The sequence below is a fragment of the Oryza brachyantha genome, chromosome 2 (genome assembly GCF_000231095.2).
Source record: "Oryza brachyantha chromosome 2, ObraRS2, whole genome shotgun sequence".
In the NCBI taxonomy this organism is placed as follows: Eukaryota; Viridiplantae; Streptophyta; class Magnoliopsida; order Poales; family Poaceae; genus Oryza; species Oryza brachyantha.
Window position 1 is genome coordinate 25,054,484 of NC_023164.2, and position 17,745 is coordinate 25,072,228.

Here is a 17,745-nt window from a genome sequence, read left to right on the forward strand (position 1 = left end):
TCCTACCGAGCATTATATTGTAGTATTGTTTTTGTATTTTTGGACAGCTATCTGTGGATATGCTTGATAAGGTATCCTGATTCCGCTCTTCAAGATTTTGTTCATCATGCGAACATTTCTTTCTCAAAATCTCTTGTATTATTACTTACAAATATGCAGTGCTAGCAGAAAATGACCAACGAAAATGCACGAGTGAATGGGAGGGTTGGAATCTATTGCTGTCTCTGTCCCGAAATTAGAATTTTTTTGTTTTTTGATATAATATTTTGATTTTTCGTCTTATTTGAAATTTTTTTACGATTAATATTTTTGATTTTTTAAGTTTTTTATAATTTTTTTAAATAAGACGAATGATCAAACGTGAAATACGGAAAACGAAAAATGAAGTTATCATGGGACGGAAGTAGTATTCAGTAATCCAGATGTCAAAGGCTCTAGAACAAGGGACAGGTAGTACAGCACATGTACCGTGATGGACTGATGGTGGTTAAAGTCGTATCCATGGTTAATCAATAAAGTGGTTCCGCCATTTGGCCGCCGTCGAAAACAATGCAGGTACTAAACTATATAAACAAATACCTGTGCAAAGTACAGTTCTCTCTCACGCACACTGTTTCATTTGTACAGTAATTTATAAAAAAACTTTATATATATGTATTCTTAACTATCTTAACCAATGCTTAAAAATAAACTTTGATGAAAAAATTATAAAATCAACTCTAAATTTAAAGTTAAAAATTTTAAATTTAATATATAAATATAAATAAAAACGAAAAGATAAGTCGAAAAGATCGTGCTACTCCGGATGATTTTAAACTACGCCCTGCGAGCAACGATTTTTGACGCGAGTGAACGCTGTCGTGCTGATCTGATCAGGTGATCCTCCCAAGGCCGCATAAGATCACGACAACGGCGGACGTACGGCTACAGTAGCGACGTGAACTCTCCCCCCTGCTGATTTCCATCTTTTTCTCTGTCTGGGCCATGCCCACGTGGCGAAAAAGCCTTCCCGGGCCCATTGGGTGATCCACGCGCCCACCACAAAGCCTAACCAACAAACCAGCTTGGAAAAATCAATTATTTCATCTCTTTCAGATTTGGGAATCAGCCATGCCAACCCTTTCAACTTTGGCCGACTCTGAAGACGGCCACGGTTTCCAATGTCAGCATTCAACTCTGCCGCTTACTTTGCTTCGGTGGTCATCGGTTCATTTTGCAATGCAGGATGGAATGATATATTTATAAATAAATAATAATTTAGAATTAAAATTTTTATATACATGTTTTTAATTTAAAAGTAAGGTTACAAAATAAACTACGATTAAGAAACTCTAAAATTAAATTTAAATTTAAGACTGGAATTTTAAATTTTATCTTATAAGTATAAACAGAAGATAAAATATGAGGTTGTTTATAATCCAGAATATTTCTCTACCTGACAACTTGAACTTTTCATGAAGTCTTGAGCCAACATATCCTGAGACTGGGTCATTGCGAAAGTGATCAATAAACAGCTCCATTTGTTGCGTTTTGGTGAAGAATCGTTCGGCGGAAACATCTCAGACTGCATGGTTGGGTTTCAGTTGCATCAGCCCGTGCATGCCTGCATGGTGGGGAACCGGACATGGGTATTGTAGCACGCAAGAAAACGACGGGTGATTCGGCAGACAGGCAGAGGTAGTAGGCAGTGTTCTGAATTTTCCAGTTCCAATTGCTGGTTGTATGGCAAGCCAGCTCTCTGCATTGCACAACACAGCCTTTACTTCTCAGATTTAGAATTACGTATGTTCCTTTTTAAGGAATGGATGAACAAATGGATAGATAGATGTGCATGATTCCCAAGCTTTTAAACGACATGATTTTCGAGAAAAATGTATACAGTAGCACAAATTTCTTGAAAAATATCTTAAATCTATGCTTCAACCTTATAGTATTTAATAATTAGTTTGTGCGTATCATAGAATAACTAGCGCCAATCATTCAGCTCGTCTATTGAGCTATTCAGCACTTCTTAGCTATGTTTTGGTATGATGATTGGACTTAGGCCTCATCTGATTGAGATTATTAAGTGAATTCTAATTAAGTTTAAGAAATAAACTTTATATATGGATACATTGAAACAGGTCTTCTAACAACAATGCGGTAGAAGGAAGTTATTTGTGAAAATGTTCAAAGTGTGGAGTAAGTGATTCGTTTTAATAACTCGGTGAATAATTTTCAGAATAACGGTTTTACACTGACGTTGGGCACGTCGAGCAGCTTCGCACATATACATCGTTAAAAGTAAACATGTGCATCCTCCTCTTTTCGCTACCTTCAATTTAAACTGACTTTAAGGTTCTTGTTTGATGCTTATTTTTCAATTCGTTACTAAAAACCACATATATAAGATTTCTATTTACAAAATATTTTTTTCATCTACAAATATGCTGCCAACAATAAGAACTACGATGAACATAAATCAAAGACATGGGATGAATGTATTCTTACTCCTGTAAATCAGCAATCTTATCTTTTCATTTCTGCTTATGGTTGTTAGAAAAAAATATTTTTTAGCCTTAATTTTATAGTTGATTTTAGGGTTTTTTAAGCTTAACTTTTAAATCGCTAATAATACATATAAAAAGTATCATTCATAAATTTTTTTCTTATTAAATACGTCGTTTTGGCACCCCTAGCGCTAGCAAGCCTGGCGATGCAGAACGGAAGAATGTCCTACGTGGTGCCCATAAACGCCAGGGCAATTAATTTCGAAGAGGATGGCGAGATGACACGACCACGCGTGTAACCTAAATTGGATAAGAGTTCAGCACTTCAGTCCCCGGCTTTATCCATATCAGAAAAAAAGATATTAGGGGCTTTCTTTCCTCTTGAAAAGGACCGCATTTCTTTATCAAGCCGTCGCCAATGAAAGAAGGAAAGAGAAAGGGGGGAGAAATGTTAGCATCATGATTATTGAGAACCTGCCGTAGCTGTCAAGCAGAGTCTCTAATCGATTTGTAGACTAGATAATCAGATGTCTTTTGGCCAGCATGCCTCCAATCAGCCGCTGCCTTATCAACAGATCACTAGATTGATTAAGAGTGCTGTGTCACCCTCCGTCTGATGGCATCATTACCCCCATGCTGTTACCAGATGCAAGAACTCGAGGTCATGAGCATTTTCCAAGCACCGAACTGACACAATTATATGGAAAACTCCACTCTCTGACAGTTCTAGCAAAAGGCCACTTGCTTCAGAGTTCAGACCCTTGCTGATAGGTTAAGCAGCGTAGTAAAAGTTAGGTATAGCAAAGCTAGTTCTCTCTCTGCCCTCCACATACATACTTGATTAAACATATGCAAATCTGTTTATTGAAGAACCTGCGTTGCAGTTAACACAACTGAATGGCATGGTGAATTAGCTTGCCCGACTTTGATGTCAGTCACTGACATTGATGCTCTACCAAACCCGTCAGATTATCAAACACTTCCTATTTGTAAGCAGTAGTAGTTGAATAGCTGACGCATTCTTTGCCGTTGGTTGCCAGTTGAACTTTGGCATCGGTTCTCTCTGAATAATAACCCCAACTTGCATAGGACCCCCTTCTCCTTGTGGCTTCAGGCTTCAACGCCCAGCAACTTCAGGCGAGGAGCCGAGTAGGAGACTCAGAAGAAAATCGCCTGTTGAGCATCGTGGTGTCTGACTGAAAATACTGCATAAATGCAGTAGGTGGGTGAGATCATAGTGGATATGGCCGGACAGTTCGATGGATTTTCTGTTTGGCTAGAAGACACAACGAGCGTCGAAACCGGGAAGTACTGCCAACAGGACGTGAGGCAGGCAGATATGGAACTTCTGGACTACTCTGGTGCAGATTTTTCCTCTCCTTTTTTAAGGCCCACACACATCAAGCTAGCAATTGCACTGAGCAGCTGACTTCAGTTCGTGATGAAGAGGAGGAACAGAGAGAGAAGTGGTAGGCTAGCATAGGCCACTTAACCACAGGGCTCATTTGGATAGGCCTCAATGAGGCCGGCCAGCTTACCTTTGTATGGGCCAGAACGATGCGTATTCAGAGTCATATTGGACCGGCGCATGGCCCAAATTTTGCGATTCCATCGTCACGACCATCGGCAACGAATCACCTCCAGGCTCCAGCCCAGCCTAGCCAATCGTTTCGTCCTCTATAATAGGCCCATGAACCGTGTGCCATAATACTCTTTTAAGTCTTAATATAACGTGGCTGGTTTTAATTTAATTTACATGGACTGCACTTTTGACCATATTTAATTATCTTAATTTTACTTTGGATCACTATAAATATACGGTTTTATTTTGAAAATAGTAAATTTGTCACTGATATAGTGCTGATGGTGTGACAATACTAAAACTATCACCTAGACTTGAAGGAAGGGTTTTGATACGATCGTCGTCCTACCAACTTATCCATATGAAAGAAGATAAACGACTAGATGTTTAGCAACTTATTAAGAATGTGGATATAAGTGTGCTCCACATTATGGAGGAAGTCATGTCGTGGCAATCAAATCGCATGCTCTAGCATAGACATGTGAAAAGTCAATCAAGAGAGTAGAATGGGTGAACAGGATACTCTGCGGAACAAGTTAGACAATATATTTCTACTTATCATCTCCTCTTATCCTTGTTTGTCATACCTTCACGTAGCAGCAACTCTTCCCCGAAATCAAGCACAAGGATCTCGCCATCTTCAGACATATAAACCTTCGAGGGTGCCAAATCTTGCAACCAATTGACACCATCCATAGCGAAACCTTGTGTGGCGAGGAGGAGCATAGGCAAAGGTGGTCAGATCTGCGAGCTTATCAGAAAGTGGATAGATGCATGATCGACGATGTTGAGGAAAGGAAGCAGGTGGTGCGAGAGATATGAACAATCACTGGTGGTGCTAGAGAAGGTGAAGGCAGCGAGGTTGAGTTGGAGGTGAAGATTACCATTGTGGTGCCGTGAATTACGAGAGATGTGTCGAGACACATAATTTGTCAGGCGAGTGTGTTGACACCATCGCTGTTGTTGAAGGGAGAATATTTTGTCATTTGCGAATTTTTCTTGGGAGTAATAAAAGATTTATGTTTAATAGTCATTTCTCCATGCTCTCTCTCTTCTAATATCAAATATGATACCGATAGTTATCGAGCTTATACCGATGAGGTAGCATGTTACCATACTACCATATTTGATACAAATCCGGTATCCAACGATGGAGCTGGCATGTGTGCAGGGGGTCTTCAGCCCCCCTACCAGCGCCGGAACCATGAAGGCCCCCCTAATACCCCTACAAATTTCTTTCATGGATATGTTAGCAAGTGTATCTAGAAAAATTGAAACATGTTGTATTAAAACATATGAGACAACATGTTTCAATTTATGTTAGATTACTTTCGTCATTCAGTCAGACCCCCTGCTACTTTTTGCAGAATCCGTCCCTGCCGGTACCATTCCCAGGCTTTCATAGAATAGTAACACATACCTCGTTATTCCTACGATAAGTAGATAATCTGCTCAATACCCTAAACAAAACATTGTTTTACATCGCTAGATCTGTCTACGGCCCTCTTCGGTTTGGAGGAATTTTATAGGAATTTTGGAGGAATTGAACTGTTTCCTCTGAAATTCCTGTGATCCGAAGAAGCTCTACGAGTCTATTTGTTCACTATGAAAATTCATGTATCATAGGAATAGTTTGTCAAATTGTGCTACAGGTAATGTCAACATGACTAGGAAAATTTAAACAGCAAAATACAACTCGAAAGCTTATCACGCTCCCTGACCTGATGCAGCCTTTGAGTTTCAGCTTTGAGGATCATATGGCTCAATATTCGCCATCATTAACCCGTGGAAGATTTGCACGGCGAGTCTTTTAAAGATCGTGGAGCTGGTAAGCAATGCAAGCGTTTTCTCAATGAAATCTGCCGAAGAAAAGGCTGCCCCTTTCGTTGCCCAAAGAAGCATGACAGCTCGTTTGTGCCTTTCACATCCCGTCCTTTTCGTGTTTTTGTTATTGTTGCTGCTGCTCTGTATATATACTCAAACCTAGATACTCGTTCCGTTAATTTTTTTTTTCTATTTTCAGTGTTTGACCATTTATCTTATATAAAAAATTATATCATTTTTAAATTAGTCACGTATAAAATATTATTTATATTTTATAATCTAATAATAAAAAAATAATTATAATTTTTTAAATAAAACAAAAGGTCAAAAGTGTATCTAGAAACCGATAATAAACTTATTTAGGGACCGAGGAAATATACTAGTGGACGATCGGAATGTTGTTAAGAGTAGCATACTAGAGTGCTACTCAAAAGACCAAGATTAATCCATGGCTAATTGGCTACCGCCGGTGAAGGATTTAGAAATTAAAATACTAGTGGATGTGAATAAGTTAGATAAACTCTAACTCTAATTATTTTAGCATAAAATTTTAAAAAAAACATAGTATAGGTGACCATAGTCCTGACAGGTGCAGTGGAGACTCCGCTCCCATTGGTGGATCTACCCCATCTACGGCCAGCCTATCGGTACAATAGCAGCAGGCTATAAACTAAATAAATAAGAAAATAGAGAGAAGAATAATGAGCTATAGATTTATAGTTAGCTACAATACAGACTTCACGACATAGTGTGTGTATGACAGGTGAATCATGGTAGTATGTATTTCATATGTTGCTATTGTATAAGTTGACTATTAGATTGATTACAGATAAATTAGAGCTAATAGTTAGCTATACCACTGAACTTGCTCCAAGTAATTTCACGGTGTTTAAATAAACGATAAAAGTGCATGCCAGCATTGTTTTGGAAATCACTGTTAACCCAATAAGAGAGTTATTTGTACGTGACTCTTGTCTATAAATATTTAAGTATCATTGTCCATAAATATGACCATGGCGGCTTTCGTGGCCCCTCTAAGTTAACTTATCTTCTCGTTTTTTGCGCGCACGTTTCCTAAACTGCTAAACGGTATATTTTGACAAAAAAATTATAGAAAATTTTATTTAAAAATCATATTAATATATTTATTTTTAATAATTAATATTAATCTATTACTATGTTTTCCGTGGTGGTGTAAGTTAACTTACCCCTTTTAAGCGAACACGGCTACGTATGTCCTCGGTTAATACATGGACCGAAAGTTTGCTAACATACTAGTCAATGTAGGCCGCGTTCAACTATACCCCTTAAAATCAGTCTCAATGCATATTTTATGGGGTGTCATGTACATAAATAAAATGCCATATCAGCAACATTGCTGTCAAGTTGCTGACTTGACAGAATTACTAAACGAGGGAGTTTTATAAAATAAGAGATCATCTGGCTCGGTTACCTAGTTTACGGTCTTGGTAACTATACCATAACATTATACATTGAGACTAGCCTAACTATACAGGTTTCCTCGTTTTTCATACACACGCTTTCCGACATATTAAACGATGTTTTTTTATGAATTTTTATATAGGAAAGTTGTTTTAAAATACCATATTAATCTATTTTAAATTTTTTATAATTAATAATTAATTAAACATATAACACATTTTTCACACCGGATGACTTACCACGATCTAACCCAAACCGAACGCATCGGCAATGGTGATGATCGTTTTCTGTTTATTTCGGCCACATAGTGTGCCACAGGAGCTGTGTCCCGGCGAATCACCGATTCCCTTCTGGCCCAGGCCGGAGGGATCTGTTGCGCTTGCGCTCAAGGATGGGATTTTTGTCAGAGCGGTGGACGTGGCATGGGTCCTGCGCTGCGGTTGCTGGCCCTTGTTACCATTGGGATGTCTAATTAATGTTACCTTTCGGAAGCATTTGGGGGCGTGGCCCACAATGCATGCTGCTACTACCAAAGTGTGCTTGAGGTAACTGACAGGTGATGATGGATTTTTTAAACATTTTACCTAATTGATAATATAATCTACAAAATTTTAAACTATAAAGATAATAATCTACTTTATGAATATGAGAGTATGAATTTTTGTATAATCTTTTTTTTAAAAGAAAGCGTGCATACCACCCTCAGGAAAAACTGTGAGGAATCTTGGAGGCTCTCCATGCTCTTTCATCATGTACTGTACGCGCTCAATCTGTTTCATGCACTAAATTCAATTATTCAAAATACTTCTTTCATTTTGGTATGCATTCAAATCAAACAAGCCCCGGCCTAATGCAAAAAGTCTGCGAACACGGCAAAGAAAAAAGGAACTATGAACTTAAGGTTTGCTAATTGTAGGACCTATTCAGCCTGGAGAAAAACAAAATATTTGAATTCATAAAGATTAATTCATATGAAAACCATCTAAGTTGTGGGAATATAGAATAGGAAAATTAAAGGCAAAAAATCTTTCTACAAGTTGTTGAGGGAAAACATAAAAAAATATCCATTCAAACCACTTGAAAACATTCATATGGATTAATATGAGCATTCATTCCTATGCTTTCACATTTTTCTATTCCAATACGTTTAAATTCCCCAAACAAAGACGTTTAGAGCTCATTCGGTTTTAAAATAATTTAACCTAATCCCTTCGTTTCAGGTTATAAGACTTTCAGAGTCTATTTAAATTCATCCATGTATCTATGTATATATGTATAAATTTATTATCATACGAATAAATATAGATAAATCTAGAAAGTCTTATAATATAAAATGGATGAAATATAATAATATAAAAAACGGAGCAATAAAGAAACGTGCACGTACCAATTTGTAATTTTCTTTATTTTTCTATACAGGTTCTAAAGTTGTAACAACATTCTTATACTTCATTCCTACCGAACGGTGGAATCATTTTCTTAAAAGTCCAAATCATTTAATTTTATTCAAAACGAACAAGCCCAAATTGTTTTTACTGCGTTGACTATTATACTCCTAGGCGAACTCACGCAGCTCTATATGTTCAGCGAGGTCGATGTAAAAGAAAAAAAAAGAGGAAGATCCAAACGGGCCAGAAAGTGGGGAGGGGCGAAGTACATTCGTAACCATGCGTCCATAACAACCACGAGAGCGAAAGTTGCAGTCATCCACATGGACGTGCCCCCGGTTCGTCGCACACATCACCACCTCGCCATCACCCATCGCCTTCACGCCAAAGCCTCTTCTTCCTCCCTCCCTCTCTCTCTCTCTCTCTCTCTCTCTCTCTCTCCATAGCTCGCAGTAGTGGAGTAGCCAAAGCCAGAACGTCCAAACCCCCACCGGGTTGGTTAAACCACAAGCCGCGTCGATGCCCCCGCGCGGACGCTTCGCTCCTCCGGCGCCATGACGACGACGACGACGACGACCACCCGCGGCGTCCTCCTCATGCTGCGGCTGCTGATCCCGGCCGTCGCCGCCATTCTCCTCGCGGTCGCCGGAGCCGACGACGACGGTTGGTGCCCTGCCTCGTGCGTGCGTTGGGCTACGCGAGCGGAACTGCGGGAGGATGATGGATTCTCATTCTAGTGGGGGCTTGGGTTGGGTTGGGTTGGTTAGTGTTGGTGTTTTTTTAGTGCTGCAAGTGCGCGCCTTTTGGTCTTTGTTTATGGCTTGCTCCCTATTGGTCGCGCAGCCTAAGAATGGCCTAATACTAGATTAATCCGAGCCTCCTGTTCGTAGCATCTCTGTTCTTCTTCCCTGTCCAGGGGACATTTCCTGTAGTTTTCTTTTTGGTTTAAATATGTGATTTATTTTCAAACATTTTATTTTGCATTTTCTGTTTCATTTCGCTTAGTATGTTTTAAGGTTAACTGGTTCTATATTATTGTTCTTGGAGATCAAGTGCCCATTTCTGAAATGGAGGCGACCATTTTGGGAGTGAATATTTTTGTTGGGTTTGTCTATAGATGTTTGGATCCAGGAGTAGTTTTAAATCATTTGGAAGTTCTTCTCCGATTCCTCCGCGAGACCAGATTCTTGTTTCCTCGTGATGCTTGATATGCTTCGGTTCTGCCGTTATTTAATCTGGTTTGCTCGTGCGTTTTTTCTAGGGCGAACACTGCTGGAGATCAAGAAGTCCTTCCGCAATGTGGACAACGTGCTGTACGATTGGTCGGGCGACGGCGCGCCCCAGCGCTACTGCTCGTGGCGCGGCGTGCTCTGCGACAACGTCACCTTCGCCGTCGCGGCGCTGTAAGTTTGGTCGCAATCTATTGCCGTCCGGTTGGCTGCAGCAGTGCCCGTGGTTATTACTGATGTGTGTGTTCATGCGTGCAATGCAGCAACCTCTCAGGGCTCAATCTTGGGGGTGAAATCTCCCCGGCCATCGGGAATCTGAAAAGCGTTGTGTCGATGTATGGCGGCACGTTGTCTGTTGGAATGAAATGTTTTTCAGCTGCCTAATTAGTCTGCTCAACTCTAATGTCCATGTCTGTTGATTCGTTTGTATGTATGCAGTGACTTCAAGTCGAATGAACTTTCTGGGCAGATCCCTGATGAGATTGGCGATTGCACATCGCTTAAAACTCTGTAAGTGAGGTTCAGTTTTTGGTCTGCAGTGTTGTTTCAACAATGTAAGTAGAAGTAACGCATGTTTTTTTTTTATTCAAGGGACTTGTCCTCAAACAATCTAGAAGGAGATATACCATTTTCCATGTCTAAGCTGAAGCATCTTGAGAACTTGTAAGGCTTATCTATCCTGCTGAAATGCGGTAGAGGGGAAGATTTTTGCAGCATTTCTTTCATTGTGAGCCCAGCTGTTACTTGAATTTATAGGATCTTGAAGAACAACCAGCTGGTGGGGATGATCCCCTCAACACTCTCTCAGCTACCAAATTTGAAGATTTTGTAAGTTGTGGCTAACTGTTCTGAGGGCTTAATTTGGGCAAATTTTAATGTGATATATACCCCAGGGACTTGGCTCAAAACAAGCTAAATGGTGAAATTCCAAGGTTAATCTACTGGAACGAGGTTCTTCAGTACTTGTGAGTGCTAAGTAGTCATTGACTCTGATCTGGACTTTCAGAAACTTCCCTTTTTTGTTTCAGTACTTAAACTGCATATTATTTAAGAGCCATGAATGCTAATCAGATTTAATAATGTAAAGTACAGTGTGGGGATCAGACATGGCGACTTTACATATATAATGTAGAACAAGTAGACCATACTGTCATATGCAGTTGTGCTGATCTAAATTTTGCATATATACAGGGGATTACGGAGCAATAATTTAGAAGGAAGTCTCTCTCCGGAGATTTGCCAGTTGACAGGCCTGTGGTACTTGTGAGTGTATTGCTCGGCTTCCCTTTATTATTAGTTTTAACATGTTCTGTTTCCTTTGTTCTCTTCACAAACTTGATTTTGTTTGACTTAGTGATGTGAAGAATAATAGCTTGACGGGAAAAATACCAGATACTATTGGGAACTGTACGAGCTTTCAGGTCTTGTATGTATATACCTTCTACTCCTCTGTAATAATGTTGCTTCCTTTTTGACACGTCGATCATTCCTGATGTTCTGGTACTTTTAGGGATCTGTCTTACAATCGGCTCACGGGAGAAATCCCATTCAACATTGGTTTCCTGCAAGTGGCTACATTGTATGTGGTAGTCATTTTACAAACAGAAAGATTATCTGGCTTGTCTCAACTAATGACATCAATTAATTGAACTAATATGCCCTATTTTATACCAGGTCTTTGCAAGGGAACAACTTCTCTGGCCCTATTCCATCAGTAATTGGCCTTATGCAGGCACTTGCAGTGCTGTAAGTCCAATGATAATTGATATGATTGTCTTAATTTATGGGCTCAGGGGTATTACCTTAGCCCTCTAATGCAAGACAAGGCCATTGTTTTCACCTGTACTGCTTTTTTTCCTTTTTTGATCCAGTGATCTGAGTTTCAACCAATTGTCCGGGCCAATACCATCAATATTGGGCAACCTGACATACACAGAAAAATTGTAAGCCTGCCCTTCTGTGTTTTTTCTTGACACATCTCTTTTGTGGTTGATTGATGATCTTGCTTTTTTGTGACACAAAATATTAGCATTTAAGAAAAAATATATTCTTTATAAAATTAACATCACAGTATGTTCTTTTCCTAGATACCTCCAAGGCAATAGGCTAACTGGATCAATACCACCCGAGCTTGGTAATATGTCGACACTTCATTACTTGTAAGTGTGCAGCTTTATATTTCGTTTCTTCTTGATTGTTATTTGATTATTACACTACCTCTTTTGACGTAATATCTGAATTCAGGGAACTCAATGACAATAAGCTGACTGGGTTCATTCCGTCCGAGCTCGGAAAGTTGACAGGCTTATTTGATTTGTATAAATCCACTCATCCTTTGTGAAGTGATGCTTTACCTGCAATGCTAAATCAGTCGGTGATCCATGTCATCTGTTTTCACAGGAACCTGGCAAAAAACAACCTTGAAGGACCAATCCCCAATAATATAAGCTCATGCATAAATCTCATTAGCTTGTAAGTTCATTTGTTTTCCCAACTTTCAATATCCTCTCTGTTGTCACGAATACTTAAAAATGTTAGTTTTGTAACAGCAATGCTTATGGCAATAAGTTAAATGGGACCATTCCACGTTCACTGCACAAACTCGAGAGTATAACTTATTTGTAAGTGAATACTAGTTTTATTTTTTTCAGTATGTGTTTTTTCTGCAAGCCTGCCAAAAAAAAGGTCTAATGATTCGTGTTCATCCACAACTTTTAGGAATCTGTCATCAAACAATTTTAGTGGAGCTATTCCCATTGAGCTTGCAAGAATGAAAAACTTGGACACACTGTAAGTACCAGAAGTTAATCAGTAATTGCTTTTAAGCAAGTTATTTTGATGACATGACGTGTCACCTGAATATATTTGAAGGGATTTATCTTGTAACATGGTTGATGGTTCAATTCCCTCAGTTATTGGGAGCTTAGAGCATCTTTTGAGACTGTAAGTTTTATTATCTACCTTTTTGTAAAAAAATAACATCAATGTACCATATCATGACATATTCTCTTATTCCTATAGCAACTTGAGCTATAATAATTTGGTTGGATATATTCCTGCTGAGTTTGGAAACTTGAGGAGTATCATGGAGATGTAAGCAACTTCTCACTTAAATATGTTCTCTACTATGGTGCTTTGGGAGTAATGCATATTCCTCTTGCTTTGTTTCAGTGATTTGTCTAGTAATCACCTTGGTGGTTTAATTCCACAAGAGGTTGGCATGTTGCAAAACCTGATACTGTTGTAAGTCTTATGTTTTGTGACTTTTTCCTCTATTCAATGAACTGTTGCACAGTTGAAAAGGCTGTTTCCGTTGGACTGCATATTAACTTGTGTTTTCTGTTTCTGGTTCCTGCATATTGGTTAATGTATTCTTTTCTCTTTTCTTTCAGAAAACTAGAAAGTAACAATTTAACTGGGGATGTTTCTTCACTTATTAACTGCTTCAGTCTCAATGTCTTGTAAGTTATACACTTGAAAAGCTGTTTGAACTGATTTCACATGCAAGATTTACACTGATAGCGTCTTTTTATCCTCAAATGGTGCTGCAGAAACGTATCATACAACAACCTGGTTGGCACTGTACCAGCAGACAGTAACTTCTCACGATTTTCACCGGACAGGTATCGTTGGGGATTAATCAATCCCTCGAAAAAGAACTTCTCATAATCCGTGTGCACCATGCTTCTCATTAATAATCTGGTATTTAATTCAGCTTCCTTGGCAATCCTGGACTCTGTGGCTATTGGCTTGGTTCTTCATGCTATTCCTCCAGTCATGTGCAGAGATGTGAGCAAAATGCCATCTTAATTGGGTTGCTCCGAAATTTAAACGTTCTAAACTTATATCCTGGAATTTGTATGTAGCCTCAATCTCAAGGTCTGCAATTCTTGGGATTGCTGTCGTTGGGCTTGTTATCCTGCTGATGATTTTAGGAGTTGCTTGCTGGCCACACAGACCACAAGTTCCAAAAGATGTATCTTTAAGCAAACCAGGTAATACATCTGCATAGGCCCCTGTCGGTTACTTTAACCCATCAATTTTGGTAGCTTTTTGGCAAGTGTCATCTTGCCACATTCAACCTTGCAAATGATCTAGTAGACTTGATAGATGCAATTGGTTGTTAACAGAGTGATATTATTAATTTCCTACAGATATATATGCCCTACCGTCGAGCAATGTTCCTCCAAAGCTTGTGATCCTTCACATGAACATGGCATTCCTTGTATATGAAGATATAATGAGGATGACTGAAAATTTGAGCGAGAAGTACATTATCGGATATGGGGCATCAAGCACAGTTTACAAATGTGTACTGAAGAACTGCAAGCCGGTGGCAATAAAAAAATTGTATGCTCACTATCCACAGAGCCTGAAGGAATTCGAGACTGAACTTGAGACTGTTGGAAGTATCAAGCATCGGAATCTTGTCAGCCTTCAGGGGTATTCCCTGTCACCTGCTGGGAATCTTCTCTTCTACGACTACCTGGAAAACGGCAGTCTCTGGGATGTTTTACATGGTAAGTGAATTTGCTGAAAGACTGGACATGGCAAATGTGGCTCCAGAGTGCTCAGTATTCAGAATGACTGACTTTTATTTGTATAGCCATCGCCTGTTCCTGTCAATAAGCACCTTCTTGTCACTTTCATATCAACATGTTTGCTGGTTAGACTCCTGCAACTATAGCCTAATTAGCAAATTATTTATTATTTTAGCAGGTTCATCCAAGAAGCCGAAACTAGATTGGGAGGCTAGGCTCCGGATTGCTCTTGGTGCCGCTCAAGGTCTGGCCTATCTTCATCATGACTGTAACCCAAGAATAATTCATAGGGATGTAAAGTCGAAGAATATCCTCCTAGACAAGGACTATGAAGCACATCTTGCTGACTTTGGTATCGCCAAGAGCTTGTGTACCTCGAAGACACACACATCAACATACGTGATGGGCACTATTGGCTATATTGATCCTGAGTATGCACGTACATCCCGCCTCAACGAGAAATCTGATGTCTACAGCTATGGCATTGTCCTCCTGGAGCTACTCACCGGCAAAAAGCCAGTTGATAATGAGTGCAATCTCCATCACTTGGTAACTATTTTTTCATTCATTTGCTACTGTTTATTTGAAAACTTGTTCATTTCCTTCACCATATACCCTTGCATTTGAGGTTCAATAAGTGCAGAATCATGGGCATTATCAGGCCTGTGTTCCTTCAAGGGGACCAGGCATGAATCCTGCCATGTGACCTGATCTATATACACTGTGGCGGACCTGCTAGTGTGATTCATTGTATGGCTGGTGAAAGCTCTATCATAACTTGCCAGTGTCCCATAAAGCCTGCCATATTTGTCCCCTGCCTTCAATCATGTGGGTGAACATTTACAGGCATCACACCACTGTCAAAACTGTAGATTACTAGTACCGGCCATTTTGATCACTGACATGCTGGTAACTTATCTGAAGAATCTACCTTGTCAAACCTGAGCATCTCCTTTTGAACGAAAATGGCAATAGATGAAGTACATTTAGTATTTCTAGCCCGTAGGCCTTCACAGTATGGAATAGTGCAACTGTAAACAGCCAATTTTAGCGATGAACCGGTTACATGAAAGCTGGTTATGCTCACTGGTTGCTTCGTTGCAGATCCTATCCAAAACTGCAGACAACACGGTCATGGAGATGGTCGACCCAGACATCGCCGACACATGCAAAGATCTCGGCGAGGTCAAGAAAGTGTTCCAGTTGGCGCTCCTTTGCAGCAAGAGGCAGCCTTCTGATCGACCGACGATGCACGAGGTCGTGCGTGTCCTGGACTGCCTCGTCTACCCTGATCCGCCCTCAAAGCCGGCGCAGCCACCGGCATTGCCACAGTCGTCCACGGTTCCGAGCTATGTCAATGAGTACGTGAGCCTACGAGGCGGGAGCACGCTCTCGTGCGAAAATTCATCGAGCGCGTCAGATGCGGAGCTCTTCCTGAAGTTCGGCGAGGTGATATCACAGAACAGAGTGGAGTGACCATCTGATGGCTCTGTAGCATTCAGGCGAAGTTACCAGCTGGTGTGTCCAGGAATAAGAAGGGACATGTGAATGGACGGGTGGCTATTTTGCTGGCTACTGTAAATATTCTGTCTTCTGGTTTGTTCGGCCTTTGGAAAGCTATTTGGCCTTCCTGTTTTGATCACTTTTTATTCTTGTGATTCTTAGTTAGTGGGGTTTGGATGAGGTAAACTGTATTAAGGCCTCCTTGAGTGGAATGGATGAATTTTGCAATCACGAGCCAGTAAAATTTCCGTGTGATGGGTAAAAAATTCGTTGTACGGAGGGGGGTTTGCTGCGTTGTGATTATACCACTGCCAACTAGTGGATTCGCCAAAATACCATTCTAACATGAAACACGTTAAAATACCATCATAATCATCCCACAATTGCTTTTTTACCATTGGTTCAGCTTTTTACTGATTAACCTCTTTATACCCCTATAAAAAGACAATTTTAACCCTCACATCTTATTTTTACAGATTACTATTTGTTGGCCAGCTTTCTCTTTTATACAAAGCATCTTAATAATTAAAAAATCACAAATCATAACAGCACTACAATTAATTAATATAATTTTAGTTTTCAACACACCAATAACAGAGTAGTTTATATGTGCTCCAATAAAACATGATTACACACAGCAACCTTAAAAATCCCAAATCATATGCTCCGAGGGGAGGAGGAAGGATGGCGGGCTGCTACCCAAACTGCTGCAGCCTCCTGCGTCCTTGCTGCTGGGAGAGACGAAAGGAGGGAGAATGGAGAGAAGACAGAACAGATCGATCTCCATCCTTCTTCGAATGAAAAAAGAATAAGGGTATGTTGGTCTTTTCGCGTGGCCTGGAAGGGTTAAAGTAATTAAATTGGAAAAAAAACAGTCACAATGGTAAAATAGCAAATATAAGGTGATTATGATGGTACTTTAGCGTGTTCCATGTTGAAAATGGTATTTTAACGAAACCAGTTATTGACAGTGATATAATCATAAATTTCTCCTAGGCAAATGCATACTTTTAATGTAGAGCGTTTTCAAGATGATTTTTTCTTTGTCAAGACGAAAAAAAACTATCTTTTCGATTGAAAATGATCAAAAAGGCATTCAAAATACTTCTTATTCCCGTGTTTGATCTTAACGCTGTTAAGGTGCTGCTCTTACAGTTCTACTGGCATGTCCAGCTGGGACATCCAGAGGCGAAAATGGGTGCTGGTAATGATCATCCGTGCGGATGTATAGTCTGCTCAATCAGATTGCTGTTTAGGTCTGAGGAATCATTCTCGCTGATAGGTTTCGCGGCAGAGCTTTGGGCATCGTTGTCGATGTATCGCACAGTTCATGCCACACACTGTGATTCCCTGCCTCTCTGGTGACTAGTAGCAAGAGAAACAGTACTAGTACCAACTAGCTGCGTAGTTAGTTAATGGTCAGTCACCCGTTCAATTTTTTTTACTGTGTTCAGTACTAGTCCTGCCGTTCGCGTTTCAGTATTGAGGATTGAATGGACGAGGCCGAATGCGTACCGGGCCATGTCCATGAAATGTTGTTCAGAGGGTACTGCCCCTGTAGGGTCCCTCCATGGCTCTATCCCCGGCTGATGATTGATGGCGTAGCAAGAGGTGTCGTGCGAGCAGTCGAGCACAGCGCCCATGGGGCCAAAAAGGCCAGGCAGGCGTGCAGGGCGCGGGCGCGGGCGGCGAGCTCCTCGTGACGTGCGGCCTCGTGGAGTAATGGCGCTGCGGCCGCGGACGCCG

The 17,745-nt window shown here is 40.2% G+C and overlaps 1 protein-coding gene across 2 annotated transcripts; it reads left to right on the plus strand.

Annotated features, from left to right (window-relative positions):
• The first annotated feature begins 9,917 nt into the window (after window positions 1-9,917).
• Window positions 9,918-16,370, plus strand: LOC102719363 (LRR receptor-like serine/threonine-protein kinase ER2). 2 transcript variants are annotated; one of them, XM_006649029.3, is made up of 26 exons: window positions 9,918-10,129; window positions 10,219-10,290; window positions 10,394-10,465; window positions 10,547-10,618; window positions 10,712-10,783; window positions 10,849-10,920; window positions 11,147-11,218; window positions 11,310-11,381; window positions 11,466-11,534; window positions 11,630-11,701; window positions 11,827-11,898; window positions 12,043-12,114; window positions 12,200-12,271; window positions 12,356-12,427; window positions 12,505-12,576; window positions 12,674-12,745; window positions 12,827-12,898; window positions 12,977-13,048; window positions 13,127-13,198; window positions 13,348-13,416; window positions 13,507-13,578; window positions 13,671-13,744; window positions 13,822-13,950; window positions 14,110-14,475; window positions 14,672-15,045; window positions 15,601-16,370. In XM_006649029.3, the coding sequence occupies exons 1-26, from the start codon at window positions 9,927-9,929 to the stop codon at window positions 15,970-15,972; spliced, it is 2,952 nt and encodes a 983-aa protein (XP_006649092.2). In that variant the 5' UTR covers window positions 9,918-9,926; the 3' UTR covers window positions 15,973-16,370. The 2 variants fall into 2 exon arrangements, with proteins under 2 accessions (XP_006649092.2, XP_015689543.2); XM_015834057.2 differs by having other exon boundaries at window positions 14,675-15,045.
• Window positions 16,371-17,745: the final 1,375 nt, after the last annotated feature.

Excerpts from the sequence above, each read along its gene's own strand:
- LOC102719363 (XM_006649029.3), top strand. The coding sequence starts at position 9,927 with ATGCTTGATATGCTTCGGTTCTGCCGTTATTTAATCTGGTTTGCTCGT. Across the intron at positions 10,619-10,711 it reads CTGAAGCATCTTGAGAACTT|GATCTTGAAGAACAACCAGC; the intron begins GTAAGGCTTATC and ends TTGAATTTATAG. Across the intron at positions 11,535-11,629 it reads TTCCTGCAAGTGGCTACATT|GTCTTTGCAAGGGAACAACT; the intron begins GTATGTGGTAGT and ends ATTTTATACCAG.